General features: G+C 42.6%; 3 protein-coding genes across 13 annotated transcripts in view; 1 reads left to right on the top strand and 2 right to left on the bottom strand.

Annotated features, from left to right (window-relative positions):
• LOC115173011 (ensconsin) overlaps window positions 1–1,674 on the bottom strand; it is a 39,789-nt gene extending 38,115 nt beyond the window's left edge. For all 8 annotated transcript variants that reach the window (XM_029730974.1, XM_029730982.1, XM_029730996.1 and 5 more), the window contains exon 1: window positions 1,265–1,674. In XM_029730974.1, coding sequence (XP_029586834.1) covers window positions 1,265–1,349 — 85 coding nt within the window. In that variant the 5' untranslated portion in view covers window positions 1,350–1,674. The remainder of the gene's footprint in view (window positions 1–1,264) is intronic.
• Window positions 1,675–3,868: 2,194 nt separating this feature from the next.
• Window positions 3,869–6,250, bottom strand: LOC115172983 (uncharacterized). 4 transcript variants are annotated; one of them, XM_029730925.1, is made up of 7 exons: window positions 6,000–6,250; window positions 5,599–5,720; window positions 5,234–5,347; window positions 4,955–5,108; window positions 4,654–4,801; window positions 4,501–4,540; window positions 3,869–4,258 (listed from the first exon to the last, which is right to left on the bottom strand). In XM_029730925.1, exons 2-7 carry the CDS (start codon window positions 5,672–5,674, stop codon window positions 3,963–3,965), a joined length of 828 nt encoding a protein of 275 aa, XP_029586785.1. In that variant the 5' UTR covers window positions 5,675–5,720; window positions 6,000–6,250; the 3' UTR covers window positions 3,869–3,962. The 4 variants fall into 4 exon arrangements, with proteins under 4 accessions (XP_029586785.1, XP_029586805.1, XP_029586796.1 ...); XM_029730945.1 differs by lacking the exon at window positions 6,000–6,250 and having other exon boundaries at window positions 5,594–5,720; XM_029730936.1 differs by lacking the exons at window positions 5,599–5,720; window positions 6,000–6,250 and adding an exon at window positions 5,418–5,542.
• A 5,719-nt stretch (window positions 6,251–11,969) lies between these two features.
• LOC115173003 (adhesion G-protein coupled receptor G4-like) lies at window positions 11,970–16,183 on the top strand. Its single transcript, XM_029730962.1, has 5 exons — window positions 11,970–12,182; window positions 12,538–12,620; window positions 12,786–13,412; window positions 15,659–15,968; window positions 16,144–16,183. The coding sequence occupies exons 2-4, from the start codon at window positions 12,545–12,547 to the stop codon at window positions 15,757–15,759; spliced, it is 804 nt and encodes a 267-aa protein (XP_029586822.1). The 5' UTR covers window positions 11,970–12,182; window positions 12,538–12,544; the 3' UTR covers window positions 15,760–15,968; window positions 16,144–16,183.
• Window positions 16,184–16,209: the final 26 nt, after the last annotated feature.

Below are 16,209 nucleotides of genomic sequence, written 5' to 3'. Positions count from 1 at the left end.
ATGATTACACTATTCTAGTCACTCTAATCATGCTGAACTTTCAGTCACTCATTTAACTTTTGAACCATATGGTAGAGACATAGGGTTTGGATTATCGCAATTCTCTATTGAAATGGACATATCTTTAAACAACTTGAATTAAATACTAATTTTATGGGTGAACACCTTAGCATCTGTCACATATAAACAATGTGAGTACAGTAGACAAATGTGTTTTACTTGGAGAGAATGTTCACTGCTTGATTCCCGCTTGAATGCTAGCTAGCTAACAGGCCAAGACAATTGATGTTGTAACGTTAGCTAGCTAAAGTTAGCTAGCTAAAGTTAGCTAACAGTTATATACAGCCAAGTAGGAAAACTGCTGCCTAGACAAATAAATATGGTTAGCTAACTAACGTTAGCAATTTGCTCAGCTACCCTGATAATTGAATTTAAAAAAGTATCACTTGCTGGCCTTCCCAGAATCAATCTTATTAGCCAAGTTATCTACCTAACGTTAGCTAGTAAACTAGTTAGTCAGCCAGCCAGAAACCACCGTTTGCTACTTTTCATACAAAATGGCTAGGCATCTAAAGTTAGCTTACTAGTTAACGGTAGGACTTGGGAGTCAAAGATGGGCATGACGTTAGTCAGAAAGTAAACACTTGAGGCTGGCTAGCTAAGTGTATACACAAATCAGACAACTATGTTAAATGGACAAATAAGTTAGTTAGGTAAAAGCTAACTAGTTAGCCAAATATATAAAAAGAAAGTGAATGTCTGTATGGCGCCAGACATCAGCGCGCAGATGTGTCAAACGGTCATGAAATCAATTTCGGATCCAACGATTGGTTGTCGTTCTGCTACTACGGTAACGTTAACTCCGTTAGTTTAGGTGTTTAATTGCAGTTCACAATAAATAAAACTAACTTTAATTGAAACATGCCGAACGTTGTACCAAATATAATGGCGTGGTTATGGTAGCGAGCCAAGTTACATTACAGTGCAAAATAAATGACCCGGTAAACTATAATTTTGATGTAGCCATTCCGCTAGCTAGTAGTAGCTTGGACATATAGCGATCAAACTAGCCCCGGAGGGGATCAGACTACCAACCGGAGCACATTGTCAACGGATAGCTACGGCTTACTAGCCACAAAACATGTTCAAAATGAGTAGCTAGGTTACCGGTAGCAGGGTCACTTAGCAAACAACCAAGAGCAATTTCGACTTAATAAAATACATTTGGCACATCAATATTTATTATGCCATGTGTTTTTCTTACCCATTTGAGCTCGCAACTCTTTCAGAGACGTTGCACCCTCCGCCATTTCTATGAAGTTTTCCTTCTCTATTTTTTTATGGCACATTACCCAGAGACGCGCATAATCCGCGGGTACGTGGACATCCAAGTAAAACAAGGGAACGAGACAATAATAGGCAATAGCGTCACCTAGCGTGAGAATTTATGGTTGACAGTAGACAACTGTTGCTTACATGTTAATGGTGAAATCCTTTCAAAGCACAGATTATGGAATGATAATGTATGCATGTTTTATTCCAATGGAAGTTTAATTAGAACACAGGTGGTAAGTAATATTAGGCCTCCCGAGTGGCGCCACAGTCTAAGGCACTGCATCGCAGTGCAGGATGCGTCACTACAGTCCCTGGTTTGAATCCAGGCTGTATCACATCCGGCCGTGGTTGGGAGTACCATAGGGCAGCGCACAATTCGTCCGGCGTCGTCCGGGTTTGGCTGGAGTAGGCCGTCATTGAAAATAAGAATTTGTTCTTAACTGACTTGCTTAGTTAAATAAAGGTTACATTTAATATATATTGTTTTGTATAAACATTATATGTATTGCTGTCATAGCATAAATACAAAGTCTCCTTGAGGACTTACCTTATGGAGAAAGCTGGAGAGTCTGAGGAGATAGTTTCAGGAGGAACTGCTTTGCTGCAGTGGTGAACCAACCCCTCCCATATAGAAAACATGTTCTCCCTATTTCCATCCAACACTAATGCTTCTGTCCTACCCCATCTCACATGCCTTAGCCAGCGGGCCCTCATTAATTTTACATGGAAAACAGGGAGAAACATGACACTGTGGGTTCAGTTACACTGCCCTGAATGATACAGAAGAGCCCCATGTTATTTAACACTCTGACCACCATCACAAATAATGGAAGTGGTACTATAAACCCCACAATGGTATATTTGTCATGGGTTCACAGCCTGCCGTTTACATACTATTTGATGTTAATGATGACGTCTCTGTGCTTTGCATCCTGTGATTCGGATGACAAAGTCATCTCTCTAGGTCACATTACAATGCTGACTATTCACACCTTATGCAAACAAATGATACCATTCTGTCTTATGCAACAGAAAGGAGTTCAACGGTATTACATATGTAATGGCTATACATTCAATGGGTTAATTTAACCAAATGTGTACAAGCAATGGCAGTTTATAGCCCAAAATAAATCACGTTTCAAACTGTCAAGTTCTGCTCCATTTTGCTTGATTAAACCAACATTGACATAATTGGTACCATATAACAAGCCGTCAGTCCCACTTTTTAACAATGAATTGCAGAACTAGTGCATTATCCAAGAGTATCATTTCAAACTCTGCACCATACTGGTGTCCCTTTCACATGGTGTGACATACCATGCTGAGACTTTATGTCTCTATAATTTCCATGGTCTCATGGAAATTATTCAGACCCCTTGACTTTTTCCACATTTTGTTACATTACAGCCTTATTCATCAATCTATTCATGAATCTACACACAATACCCAATAATGACAAAGCAAAAACAGGTTTTATAAAATAAATAAGTATTCAGACCCTTTGCCATGAGACTCAAAATTGAGCTCAGGTGCATCTTGTTTCCATTGATCATCCTTGAGATGTTTCTACAACTTGATTGGAGTCAACCTGTGGTAAATTCAATTGAATGGACATGATTTAGAAAGGCACATACCTGTCTATACAAGGTCCCGCAGTTGACAGTGCATGTCAAAGCAAAAACCAAGCCATGAGGTCGAAGGAATTGTCTGTAGAGCGAGACAAGATTGTGTCGAGGCACAGATCTGTGGAAGGGTACCAAAACATTTCTGCACAGTGGCCATCATTCTTAAATGTAAGAAGTTTGCAACCACCAAGACTCTTTCTAGAGCTGGCTGCCAGGCCAAACTGATCAATCGGGGGAGAAGGGCCTTGGTCAGGGAGGTGATGGTCACTCTGACAGAGCTCCACAGCATCACGCTGTGGGGATGTTTCTCAGCGGCAGGGACTGGGAGACTACTCAGGATCGAGGGAAAGATGAACGGCGCAAAGTACAGAGAGATCCTTGATGAAACCTGCTCCAAAACATTCAGGACGTCAGCGCTCATGACCTTCCAACAAGGTTCACCTTCCAACAGGACAACGACCCTAAGTACACAGCCAAGACAACCCAGGAGTGGCTTGGGGATAAGTCTCTGAATATCCTTGAATGGCCCAGCCAGAGCCCGGACTTGAACCCGATTTAACATATCTGGAGAGTCTTGAAAATAGCTGTGCAGCGACATTCCCAATCCAACTTGACAGAGCTTGAGAGGATCTGCAGAGAAGAATGGAAGAAACTCCCCAAATACAGGTGTACCAAGCTTATAGCGTCAAACCCAAGAAGACTTGAGGCTACAATTGCTGCCAAAGCTGCTTCAACAAAGTACCGAGTAAAAGGTCTGAATATTTATGTAAATGTGATATTTCAGTTATTATTATTTAATGTTTTTTTGGGGAAAAATCTAAATACCTGTTTTTGCTTTGTCGGTATGGAGTATTGTGTTTAGATTGATGAGGGAAAAAAACTATTTAATCCATTTTAGAATAAGGCTGTAACGTAACAAAAAGTGGAAAAAGTCAAGGAGTCTGAATACTTTCCGAATGCACTGTATGTCACACAGGCCAAGGTGGGATTGGCAACATGTCCCTAGGGCCTGGATGTCTCTGTGTGATTGGCCACCAGACCACGGTGTATCCTAGCAACAACGTCAGGGCGGGGCAGGAGGGCGGCGGCCTGGGCCAGTTGGGGCAGTAGGATGTAGGTGGAGGTGCGCAGGTACTGGAAGAGATCCTGGAAGCCATGGAGGTTAGAAAGGACCTCAGGGGTGACACCCAGGGAATAGCCCAGCCTTCTCACCCCGCTGCCCCGGCCACAGCCCCCTGAGTCCAGCAGCAGAGACAGGTCCTGGACTGTGTCATAGTTTAGCTCCTCTAGACTCTGACCTGGACCAGCACAAGAAGACTAGAAGTTCAGTGTCAGTCAATGACATAAATATTGGTGTAAGCACTGTAATAGAGACTTGTCAGTCAACACCCAAACCGTGGAAACACAAAACGTCAACCTGATATCAGTTTCTGAAAACATTTGGTTGTATATTCATATGAAAATAAAAGAGCATGAATTGATTGAATTGATCAATCTCACCCTCAACATCACTTGTTCAACATGGGAGAGCCTACCATACCTTGAGAAACTGTGCAGATTTCCAACAGTTTTTGTTCCATCTACAAATGAAAAGTGGAGTGAGTTAGACTAATTATAAGAATTTCCTAGTGTCTCTTAATTTATAATAGATCATTATTAATTAGAAATTGAAAATACAAAGCACATGCAATACCTCCTCTGGTGTGTGACAGTGCCCTCTCTGATCCTCCCAGGGGGCGTCTTCACCTCCATGTTGAAGGGATGGCTTGATGTTGGTGGTGACATTGATGACAATAGAGGTGGGATGCACTTCACCCTCATGGCTGAGTGGGCTTAGGCATCTTATTGGTGGAAAGAAAGAGGATCTATTGTTTGACATCTATTCATCAACCAGCCAACATGACCGGTAGACAGAGCAATGCAGAGAAGATTGTTCAATTCACCCGATTACAGTTATTCCCCAAAGCAGAACCTCTGGCCAGGAGGATAGGTACCTGTGGTGGGCGTCCTGGGTTGGTCCAGGACTCTCTGATGGGGTAACCGGTGGTATCTCTCCAGTCTCTGTTGTGTTAGAGAGGAGTGTATTCCATGGGAAGGCTGTGTCTACTTCAGAATGTAGACCTTCAGGACAATACTTTGGAACCTGTTCTGAACACCCCACAAAAAAAACACATATAATCCAAATTCCATTCCCACCTTGTGTGAAGACAGAAAACAAATGGGAGATCGAGTACAGTTTTTAGCCATGGTTTGAACGTGAAGGCAAAACTCACTGAATCTCTCAATGATCAGTAGTACGGCCCAAAGCAACAGAAGCAGTAGGAAGATTGAGGCGGAAGTCACTGAACCAATAAGAGCCATGGAGACTTGGACCGTATCCAGCGTCACTAGATGAACAATACAAACATAACCATCATCTACACAACTAGTTTTAAGAGTCAATGTACTATTACTCACTGTTCTCTGTAACTCCTTTGAAACTTCTCCTGGAAATAGTGATTGCCAATGAAATTCTCACTCTGAGGAAGATCATTTGAAAATCAATGGGCGCTACCAGTGGAAGGCTTACAGTGATGTTATAATTGTTTGCTAACAGCATTCATTTATTTGCTGGCTGTTAGATTCATGTTTACCTTACCTGCTGTGGAGGTGTGTTTCCACTGCAAAGGTAAACACTCTTTCCGGATCTTGCCTGTGGGGCTGTAACAGGGCATGCACGACAGGTCCACCTCCCCACTCCTACTTCTGAGCTTATAATACCTGAGTACAGACATAAACACCAGACATAAACACCAGACATAATGACATACGCAGCATGGCCCATGGTGACTGATCCTAAGTTTCCTTCATGCTCTCTAAGACTACAACGGTTTTTGGTCTCTCCTGAACGTTATTGGAATACAATACAATGGAATTGTAATGAGTATTATGTCAAAAATGGAAACGAGCCAAGTCCAACCTTGACCCCCTGAAGTGAAATGTTACGTGTTTCCTTTTGTCTGCACTGCACTTGACTCACCCCATAGATATAGGACTTACCCTGGGAGGCAGTTGCCACACTGGGCGTTGTTGGTGGGTGAGCACACTGCTCTCTCCTGGCGGTTTAGCAGAATACAACGAGTGCACTGCCAGCAGGGGGCCAACCCAGTGTCAGTACTGAACTGCCCCTCTGCACACGCCACACAGCGGCCGCCCTCTCCCTCTCCCCCATCCCCATAACCACAGTCCTGGGACAGGAATCAGACAGGTGTAGAGCCAGAGGCAGTTAAACAGATACACACAGACAAACAGATACACACAGACAAACAGATACACACAGACAAACAGATACACACAGACAAACAGATACACACAGACAAACAGATACACACAGACAAACAGATACACACAGACAGACAGACAGACAGACAGACAGACAGACAGACAGACAGACAGACAGACAGACAGACAGACAGACAGACAGACAGACAGACAGACAGACAGACAGACAGACAGACAGACAGACAGACAGGAACTCTATGTGTTACGTCTGTTAGCTGCTCCCCAGGTCCACAGACAGGACAGTCAACACAACTGCCATTAGAGTGAAGAAACTGGGTCTGATCACAGCTGGGCTCAGACAGTGCCAGCAGACAGGATGCCTGTGGAGAAGCACAAGCCACAAAAAACACTTATTGGCATGACTCTATGGTGAAAGTCCCCCACAACATAACACAGAATTTAGAAAGACCTACCATCAGCAGAGCTGCAGAAACACTGGCCTCCATAGAAAGACCCTCCATGGTCCTGCAGTCTGGGCTGCTCAATGTGGGAGACATTAAAGTGTTATGAGAGAGTATTATTATAGTAATCAACTGAAGAAGTCAAGAAATCATTCATTTCTCCATCATTTTGCAAAAATAGTAGACTGCCCTCTAGGGGTTCCAAGTCATATTTTTACAAAATGCCACAAACATTCTGTCAATGATAGCTGATTTCAGAAAAATTCTAAATTGTAGCCAATATTGATTACATTTCAGAATTTTGAATATGTCCATATGCCCAGTAGGTGGCAGTAATGCACCTTAACATTGCACACTGCCATAAAACACCAAAGAAGAGCCAATATTGAGAAAAACAGCAACAATCATGCTAAATTACATAGACATAGTCCTTAACTACCATACCTGTAATGCTTATTCCCAGTGTGTTCTCACTCAAACTTTATGGGTGTCCTGGGTCTGTAGAACTCCTCCAACATGTATTCGGAACTACCTGCTACTCTACATGGCAGACCCTCACTCAGCACAGCAGAAGAGAATGAGGGGTGCTTGCCTCCTTTAACCTTCAGGCCCCTCCCTCTCTCTCCACAGGGTGGCTCACAGTGGTGGGAAAGCTTCATGGGAATCCCCCTCTCACCATCCAGCATTCCTGCTCTGTGACACAGGAGAGATTCCCTCCCAGGCCAATAGAAGGCAAGGGAACACTGGGGATGCTGATGCCCACCTGGAGCCTACGTAACGGCTGGCCTTCTCAGGTTCCCCCTGGTCTGGTCCTGGCTGGGAAGCCCTTTCCAGGGGCTGGGCTCTGTTCTATAAGGTCAAGGGAGGGAGGGAGGGGGAGCAGGTGAGCCTTGAAAGTGGATGAATACGGTCCTCTGTTTTATACAAAGGAATAGCCTTGTGTATGCAGGTGTGTGCGTACCTCCATGGGTCTTACTCCTCATGTAGTGTATTGCAGATTATAAACTGTTTAGAGAAATGCGTGAAAAGTCAGTTATATAAAGAAAAAGACTCAACTACTGAATAGTGATGCACCTTAGGTGGCAGGTTCAGGAGAATAAAGTAATGATCTTTAAATCAAAACAGCAGACTCTCAGGAATACTATTACATTTGTTATCTGAACTGAAAGCCTAAAGGTGAACGTTGCCGCCACTATTTGCACAACATTACAGTTCGGTATTGGTATTTTATTAAAGATCACCATTAGCTGTTGCGAAAGCAGCAGCTACTCTTCTTGGGGTCCACACAAAACATGAAACACGACATAATACAGAACATTAGTAGACAAGAACAGCTCAAGGACAGAACTACATCAATTATATTACACTGCACATAAGAGTCATTGGACGAAATTGTCTTCTGTTTGTCAAGAGCCCCGACTCTTGGCCTGAACATTAACACGCATCGCTTGCGGTACGGTTTTGGAAGTACAAGGACCTTATCTTTCATATCAGCAATAAATATTTTTCAAAAAATCTAAAGGTTAAATTGATACACACCTTTATAGGGTTAGTTCCCACACTGCCATATCTCCATGTTACAGCGGGTGTTTACAGAAGACAGACGGAAGACAGAGGGACCACCAGTGCTGATTAGCTAATCTAGCAAGTGCTGAACACCAGTGTGTCAGTGTGTCATGGAAGAAGGCCACAAGAAACGTGTTGTCACTGAAAAATACTGTCGGCTGCAACTGTGATAAAGCCGGTTAAAACAGTGTACAGTAAGTGTATATTTTGCATTTGTGAAATAATTTTGATGTGATATGAAGGCAAAGGGCTTTATATTTCTAGAACCGTATCGCAATTGAGAATCGATTCACGTTTAGAGGGAGTATTTGACTGTAGGATAGCCTGGTCCTAGGAGGCGCACTGGTGGCCAGATGTATTGTGCAGGCATCCTCCTTCCAGGCTGGATGCCTACTCTAGCACGGCACTTGCGAGGGGCTGGGATCGCTCGCACCGGACTATGCGTGTGCACGGGCGAGATCGTGCGCACTTCCGCATACTCCGGCGCTCTCCACTCCAGTTGCTTCCCATAATAAGCACCGGGAGCTGGCTTAGGGCTCACCCTTGGCCCAGCCAAACTAACCGTGTGCCCCCCCCAAAAAAATTATTGGGCGTGCCTCTCGTGCTTCTCCATCGGCGCGTACACAGCTTCATACCAGCGCCTCTCTGCCTTGGCTGCCTCTATCTCCTCCGGTGGGCGACGATATTCCCCAGCCTGGTGCCATGGTACAGCCCCGTCCAGAATTTCCTCCCATGTCCATGATTCCCGACAGTCCTTCTGTTGCTGCTTCCTCCGCTGCTTGGTCCGTGGTTGGTGGGAGATTCTGTCACGGTTGTCGTAGGGTAAAGACCAAGACGCAGCGGGAAAATATATACTCATCTTTTTAATTGGTGAAGAAGGAAAAACACAATAAACGTATACAAAACACAAACGAACTGGACAGTCTTGTCAGGCACACAGCTAAACAAGCACAATCTCCCACCAAAACCCATGAAAAACAAACCCCTAAATATAGGACCCTCAGAGGCAACAATAACCAGCTGCCTCCAATTGAAGGTCCTACCCCAATTAACTAAACAAAGAACTAAATAGACTAGATAGAACATAGAAAAATACTAACATAGAACGTAGACTAACAAACCCCGAACCACATAAACCAAACGCCCTTCTACCTAAATACATAGCCCAAACCACATAAAACAAACACCCCCTGCCACGTCCTGACCAAACTATAATAACAAATAACCCCTATTACTGGTCAGGACGTGACAATAACTGAGTATTTTCGCTATGCATTGCTGCATGGCATCTGTGTGCATATCTTTGCATTTATTTTTTTATTATTATTATTTTTTAAATTGATCCTTTATTTAACTATGATAATGAGGGCATAGCTTATGATGTATAGACACCAGTTAGTTTCCCATCACCCCTGACTCATTCTCTAGACATGTCTGTCTGTTAGCTGCATATCAAGTAGTGAAAAGACCCAAATCAAAGCCTTTAACATACAGTTAAAGTCGGAAGTTTAAATACACCTTAAGCAAATACATTTAAAAACAGTTTCACAATTCCTGACATTTAATCCAAGTAAAAATTCCCTGTTTTAGGTCAGTTAGGATCAGCACTTTATTTTAAGAATGTGAAATGTTAGAATAATCGTAGAGAGAATGATTTATTTCAGCTTTTATTTCTTTCATCACAATCCCAGTGGGTCTGTAACGATTGTCGTGTGTGGAGGACCAAGACGCAACAGGGAAGTGTATACTCATCTTCTCTTTTTAATATATAAGAAGGAAACAAAATAAACACGTATACAATTAACAGAAACGACACTAAAAGTTCTGTCAGGTGACAAGCACAAAACAGAATACAACTACCCACAATCCACAATAAACACACCCCTAATTATAGGACCTTCAATCAGAGGCAACGATAGACAGCTGCCTCCAACTGAAGGCCCCAACACCAATTAACTAAACATAGAAATACAAATGACTAGACAGAACATAGAAATAAACTAACATAGAACAATAACCAAAACCCTGGACTAATAAATCACATACCCCTCTCTACATGGACACATACACACAACCACCATGAACCACATAAAACAAATACCCTCTGCCACGTCCTGACCAAACTAAACACTAATAAATAACACCTTTACAGGTCAGAACGTGACAGGGTCAGAAGTTTACATACACTCAATTAGTATTTGGTAGCACTTCCTTTAAATTGTTTAACTTGGGTCAAACATTTCGGGTAGCCTTCCACAAGCTTCCCACAATAAGTTGGGTGAATTTTGGCCCATTCCTCCTGACAGAGCTGGTGTAACTGAGTCAGGTTTGTAGGCCTCCTTGCTTGCACACGCTTTTTTAGTTCTGCCCACAAATTTTCTATGGGATTGAGGTCAGGGCTTTGTGATGACCACTCCAATACCTTGACTTTGTGGTCCTTAAGCCATTTTCCACAACTTTGGAAGTATGCTTGGGGTCATTGTCCATTTGGAAGACCCATTTGCGACCAAGCTGTAACTTCCTGACTGATGTCTGAGATGTTGCTTCAATATATCCGCATACATTTCCTTCCTCATGATGCCATCTATTTTGTGAAGTGCACCAGTCCCTCCTGCAGCAAAGCACCCCCACAACATGATGCTGCCACCCCCGTGCTTCACGGTTGGGATGGTGTACTTTGGCTTGCAAGCATCCACCTTTTTTTCCCCAAACATAACGATGGTCATTATGGCCAAACAGTTCTATTTTTGTTTCATCAGACCAGAGGACATTTCTCCAAAAAGTACAATCTTTGTCCCCATGTGCAGTTGCAAACCATAGTCTGGATTTTTTATGGCGGTTTTGGAGCAGTGTCTTCTTCCTTGCTGAGTGGCTTTTCAGGTAATGCCGATATAGGACTTGTTTTACTGTGGATATAGATATTTTTGTACCTGTTTCCTCCAGCATCTTCACAAGGTCCATCGCTGTTGTTCTGGGCTTGATTTGCACTTTTTGCACCAAGGTACGCTCATCTCTAGGAGACAAAACGCCTCTCCTTCCTGAGCAGTATGACGGCTGCGTGGTCCCATGGTGTTTATACTTGCGTACTATTGTTTGTACAGATGAACGTGGTACCTTCAGGTGTTTGGAAATTGCTCGCAAGGATGAACCAGACAATTATTATTTTGAGGTCTTGGCTGATTTCTTTTGATTTTCCCATGATGTCAAGCAAAGAGGCACTGAGCTTGTTGGTAGGCCTTAAAATACATCCACAGGTTCACCTCCAATTGACTGAAATTATGTCAATTAGCCTATCCGAAGCTTTTAAAGCCATGACATCATTTTCTGGAATTTTCCAAGTTGTTTAAAGGCACAGTCAACTTAGTGTATGTAAACTTCTGACCCACTGGAATTGTGATACAGTGAATTATAAGTGAAACAATCTGTAGGTAAACAATTGTTGGAAAAATTACTTGTCATGCACAAAGTAGATGTCCTAACAGACTTGCCAAAACTATAGTTTGTTAACAAGAAATGTGGAATGGTTGAAAAACAAGTTTTAATGACTCCAACCTAAGTGTATGTAAACTTCTGACTTCAACTGTACATAGGGCACATACAGTACATCTAAATTGGGTAGAATTCGTATTTATTTCCATATTTGAAGAGCTAAAGTTTTAGATAGAATGGTCCAGCTGCCCTCTGTTGCGTTAGTTCCGTTTATTGCTAATTAATAAGTAACCTAGGGCACTAAAGGAGAGGGCGTAGAGGTCTTCTTAAAGATAAATACACTAGAGTCTCCCTCCTTCAACAAAGACTTTTATCCCAGGAGGTCAACTTTTTCTCTTTACCTTCCATTGAATATTATAGACATATAAGAGGCAGTTTATTAAACTCTCATTTGCTTGTGTTTTCTGCCAAAGGAGAGTGCTGTTTGGACTGGGGAATGACACAGGTAAGTCATAGTTTTGTTTGCATGTACAGTGCCTTCTGTCTACTTTAATACACATAAGTGAATTTTTCCCAATACTTTTACTCCCCTAAAGTGGGGGGACTATGTACAAATTTCTAAACGGTTCACCTGATATGGATGAAAATACCCTCAAATTAAAGCTGACATACTGCGCTTTAACCTCATTGTCATTGTTATATTTCAAATCCAAACCTTTGGAGAATAGAGCCAAAAGAAGAGAAAATTCTACCCTGTCCCAATAATTATGGTGGGCACTGTACTGATAACGGTTCTATTTGCAGATAGTCATTGTTCCCCTTTTCTGACATGAGAGATATTGTTTCTCTTTTGTCTTTAGACTCGTGATGGATTCTGCCAGGAGACCCTGTTTTATAACTGTGTGTTTTTCAGTACTGGCAGCCACTTGTCTTCCATGCTCCGGTATGGTCATAAATATACTGTATTATAATGTAATTATGAAGCATTAGTGTTACAGTACTATCAATAAAATGCATTATGGCTTTGACTGAAGACTGGAGGAGTTTTGGGAAATGTTCCAATAATGTCCAATGTCAGTGTGTGATTTTGGTTCTGTGTCTGTATCAGGCTCCCCAGGCCCCAGCCTGTGGGGTAAGAAAGTGGTGTTCATGGGTCGTCACTGTGTCTGGCAGCTGGATAAGGGGTGCGTAGTGCCCCCCCTGGAAGAGCTCAGTGTGTGTGTGCACCTGCACCGGGAGATTGCAACATCTGAGTGGACAGGCTTCGTGTACAAGGCGCCTGGCGAGAGACAGGTAGAGCTGGGGCTGGCAGGCCGAGGAGGGTTCCTGGTGGCATGGCTGTTTGGGCATCAGTGGTCCGTACCAGAGGATGTGCCCCTGAAATGCTGGCACAATGTCTGCCTCACCTGGTCCAGCCACTCCGAGAGGCTCCGGCTCTACATCAATGGGAGCCGTCGCCTGGACGCCCATGTTAACGCCACCCTGCCCCGGCGACTGGCCCACAATGGCACCCTGACCCTGGGGGTGTCCCATAACATTGTGGGTGGGGTGATGGAGTTTGAGAATGGGAAGAACTTCCTGGGGGCCATCAGCCTGTTCAGGATGTGGGGGCATGAGCAGACAGCTGAGGAGCTTAGGGCCCATAGCTGTATCGATGGGAACGTGGTGAGATGGGACAACAACGACTGGGATTACCAGATTTGCCTACCTGAAGATGACACTAACATCCAGTGTGGTTAGTTTCCATACTTATTGGGTTTTACTGTATTCTATTGTGGGTGCTATTTTGAGTCCTATTAAATGGGCCCCATTGAACGAATGTACAATAAAGGGTAAAAGTTATACATTTACATTTCTCTCATTTAGCAGACACTCTTACTCAGAGTGACTTCAAATAAAATAAAATCAAATGTTATTGGTCACATACGCATGGTTAGCAGATGTTATTGCGAGTGTAGCAAAATGCTTGTGCTTCCAGTTCCGACAGAGCAGCAATTTCTAACAAGTAATCTAACAATTCCAAAACAACTACCTAATACACACAAATCTAAGTAAAGGAATGGAATAAGAATATATACATATAAATATATGGGATGAGCAATGACTCAGAGGCATAGGCAAGATGCAATAGATGGTATAAAATACAGTATATACATATGAGATGAGTAATGCAAGATGTGTAAACATTATTGAATAGGCATTATTAAAGGAGCATTATTACAGGAGAAATTAGGGTTAAGTGCCTTGCTCAAGGGCACATCGTCAGATTTTTCTACTCCCCTTCATCTACACTGATTGAAGTGGATTTAACAAGTGACATCAATAAGGGATCATCTGGTCAGTCTGTAATGGAAAAAACAAGCGATCTTAATGTTTTGTACACTCAATGTACAGTTGAAGTCGGAAGTTTACATACACTTAGGTTGGAGTCATTAAAACTTGTTTTTCAACCAGTCCACACATTTCTTGTTAACAAACTATAGTTTTGGCAAGTCTGTTAGGACATCTACTTTGTGCATGACACAAGAAATTCACTGTATCACAATTCCAGTGGGTATTTATTGAATGTATTTCAAGGCCTACCTTCAAACTCAGTGCCTCTTTGCTTGACATCATGGAAAAATCAAAAGAAATGAGCCAAAACCTCAGAAAGAAATTGTATACCTCCACAAGTCTGGTTCATCCTTGGGAACAATTTCCAAATGCCTGAAGGTACCACGTTCATCTATACAAACAATAGTACGCAAGTATAAACACCATGGGACCACGCAGCCGTCATACTGCTCAGGAAGGAGGCGCGTTCTGTCTCCTAGAGATTAACGTACTTTGGTGCGAAAAGTGCAAATCAATCCCAGAACAACAACAAAGGACCTTGTGAAGATGCTGGAGGAAACAGGTACAAAAATATCTATATCCACAGTAAAACGAGACCTATATCGAATTAACCTGAAAGGCCGCTCAGCAAGGAAGAAGACACTGCTCCAAAACTGCCATAAAAAATCCAGACTATGGTTTGCAACTGCACATGGGGACAAAGATTGTACTTTTTGGAGAACTGTCCTCTGGTCTGATGAAACAAAAATAGAACAGTTTGGCCATAATGACCATCGTTATGTTTGGGAAAAAAAGGGGGAGGCTTGCAAGCCGAAGAACACCATCCCAACCGTGAAGCACGGGGGTGGCAGCATCATGTTGTGGGGGTGCTTTGCTGCAGGAGGGACTGGTGCACTTCACAAAATAGATGGTCGTGAGGAAGGAAATGTATGTGGATATATTGAAGCAACATCTCAGACATCAGTCAGGAAGTTAAAGCTTGGTCGCAAATGGGTCTTCCAAATGGACAATGATCCCAAGCATACTTCCAAAGTTGTGGAAAATGGCTTAAGGACAACAAAGTCAAGGTATTGGAATGGCCATTACAAAGCCCTGACCTCATCCTATAGAAAATGTGTGGGCAGAACTAAAAAAGCGTGTGTGAGCAAGGAGGCCTGCAAACCTGACTCAGTTACAGCAGCTCTGTCAGGAGGATTGGGAAAAAATTCACCCAATTTATTGTGGGAAACTTGTGGAAGGCTACATGAAATGTTTGACCCAAGTTAAACAATTTAAAGGCAATGCTACCAAATACTAATTGAGTGTATGTAAACTTCTGACCCACTGGGAATGTGATGAAAGAAATAAAAGCTGAAATAAATCATTCTCTCTACTATTATTCTGACATTTGACATTCTTAAAATAAAGTGGTGATCCTAACTGACCTAAGACAGGGAATTTTTACTACAATTAAATGTCAGGAATTGTGAAAAACTGAGTTTAAATGTCTTTGGCTAAGGTGTATGTTAACTTCAGACTTCAACTGTACGTATTCAAACACATACAAATAGCATGCACAAAGCATACACATGGATGCAAATGGAATGCACATTCACATTTTTGCACGCTGTTATGCTTACCTATTTGTAATATCTCTCTTCTTCACAGGACTTTTCCCCAATGTGACAGCCTCTCCTCCCACTGTCACCAACACCACTCCTGGTTCACCAACCAGCACTAATATATCAGGTGACAAAGTTATTTCATAAAAAAAATGCTGACTGCTATGCACTAAGGAGGACCTGAAATTGGCTTCCATTACATTTTCATAAATCTATTCAAAAGAAGCTGGTTAATTTCTTGTCCGTAGACCATGTAACCCCTACAGAGACACAGCAACCATCCCTTGGATTGCCTGTAAGTCCCACTGGCCTGTCTACAACCAAAGAACCTTCAGACCTCAACTCAACAGGAACAGGTCAGCCAATAAGACACATTTCATTTGAGTCTGCTATAGCAAGAAATATGCTTAATTTTCATAGAAAAATATCAGTGGCTCTGAAGTTCTTTCCGTCTCCATGGGTGCAACATTCAAGGTTAGAGATGAAGGCTGTTCAAATGTACAATATTTTCCACTGTTATGCTGTTATTAGGCACTGCGTCCACCTTCTACAGAGTTCATATGAAGCTGAACATGACAACTGTAACTGGCAGCGACC

This window comes from Salmo trutta, chromosome 3, assembly GCF_901001165.1.
Source record: "Salmo trutta chromosome 3, fSalTru1.1, whole genome shotgun sequence".
NCBI lineage: Eukaryota > Metazoa > Chordata > Actinopteri > Salmoniformes > Salmonidae > Salmo > Salmo trutta.
This window is presented reverse-complemented; position numbering and strand designations above follow the sequence as displayed.

Coding starts and splice junctions, on each gene's coding strand:
- LOC115173003 (XM_029730962.1), top strand. CDS start 12,545: ATGGATTCTGCCAGGAGACCCTGTTTTATAACTGTGTGTTTTTCAGTA. Junction 12,621..12,785: donor CACTTGTCTTCCATGCTCCG/GTATGGTCATAA, acceptor TGTCTGTATCAG/GCTCCCCAGGCCCCAGCCTG. Junction 13,413..15,658: donor TGACACTAACATCCAGTGTG/GTTAGTTTCCAT, acceptor TCTTCTTCACAG/GACTTTTCCCCAATGTGACA.
- LOC115172983 (XM_029730925.1), bottom strand. CDS start 5,674: ATGCCCTGTTACAGCCCCACAGGCAAGATCCGGAAAGAGTGTTTACCT. Junction 5,109..5,233: donor ACTGATCATTGAGAGATTCA/GTGAGTTTTGCC, acceptor TGGGGTGTTCAG/AACAGGTTCCAAAGTATTGT. Junction 4,802..4,954: donor ACCCAGGACGCCCACCACAG/GTACCTATCCTC, acceptor TCCACCAATAAG/ATGCCTAAGCCCACTCAGCC.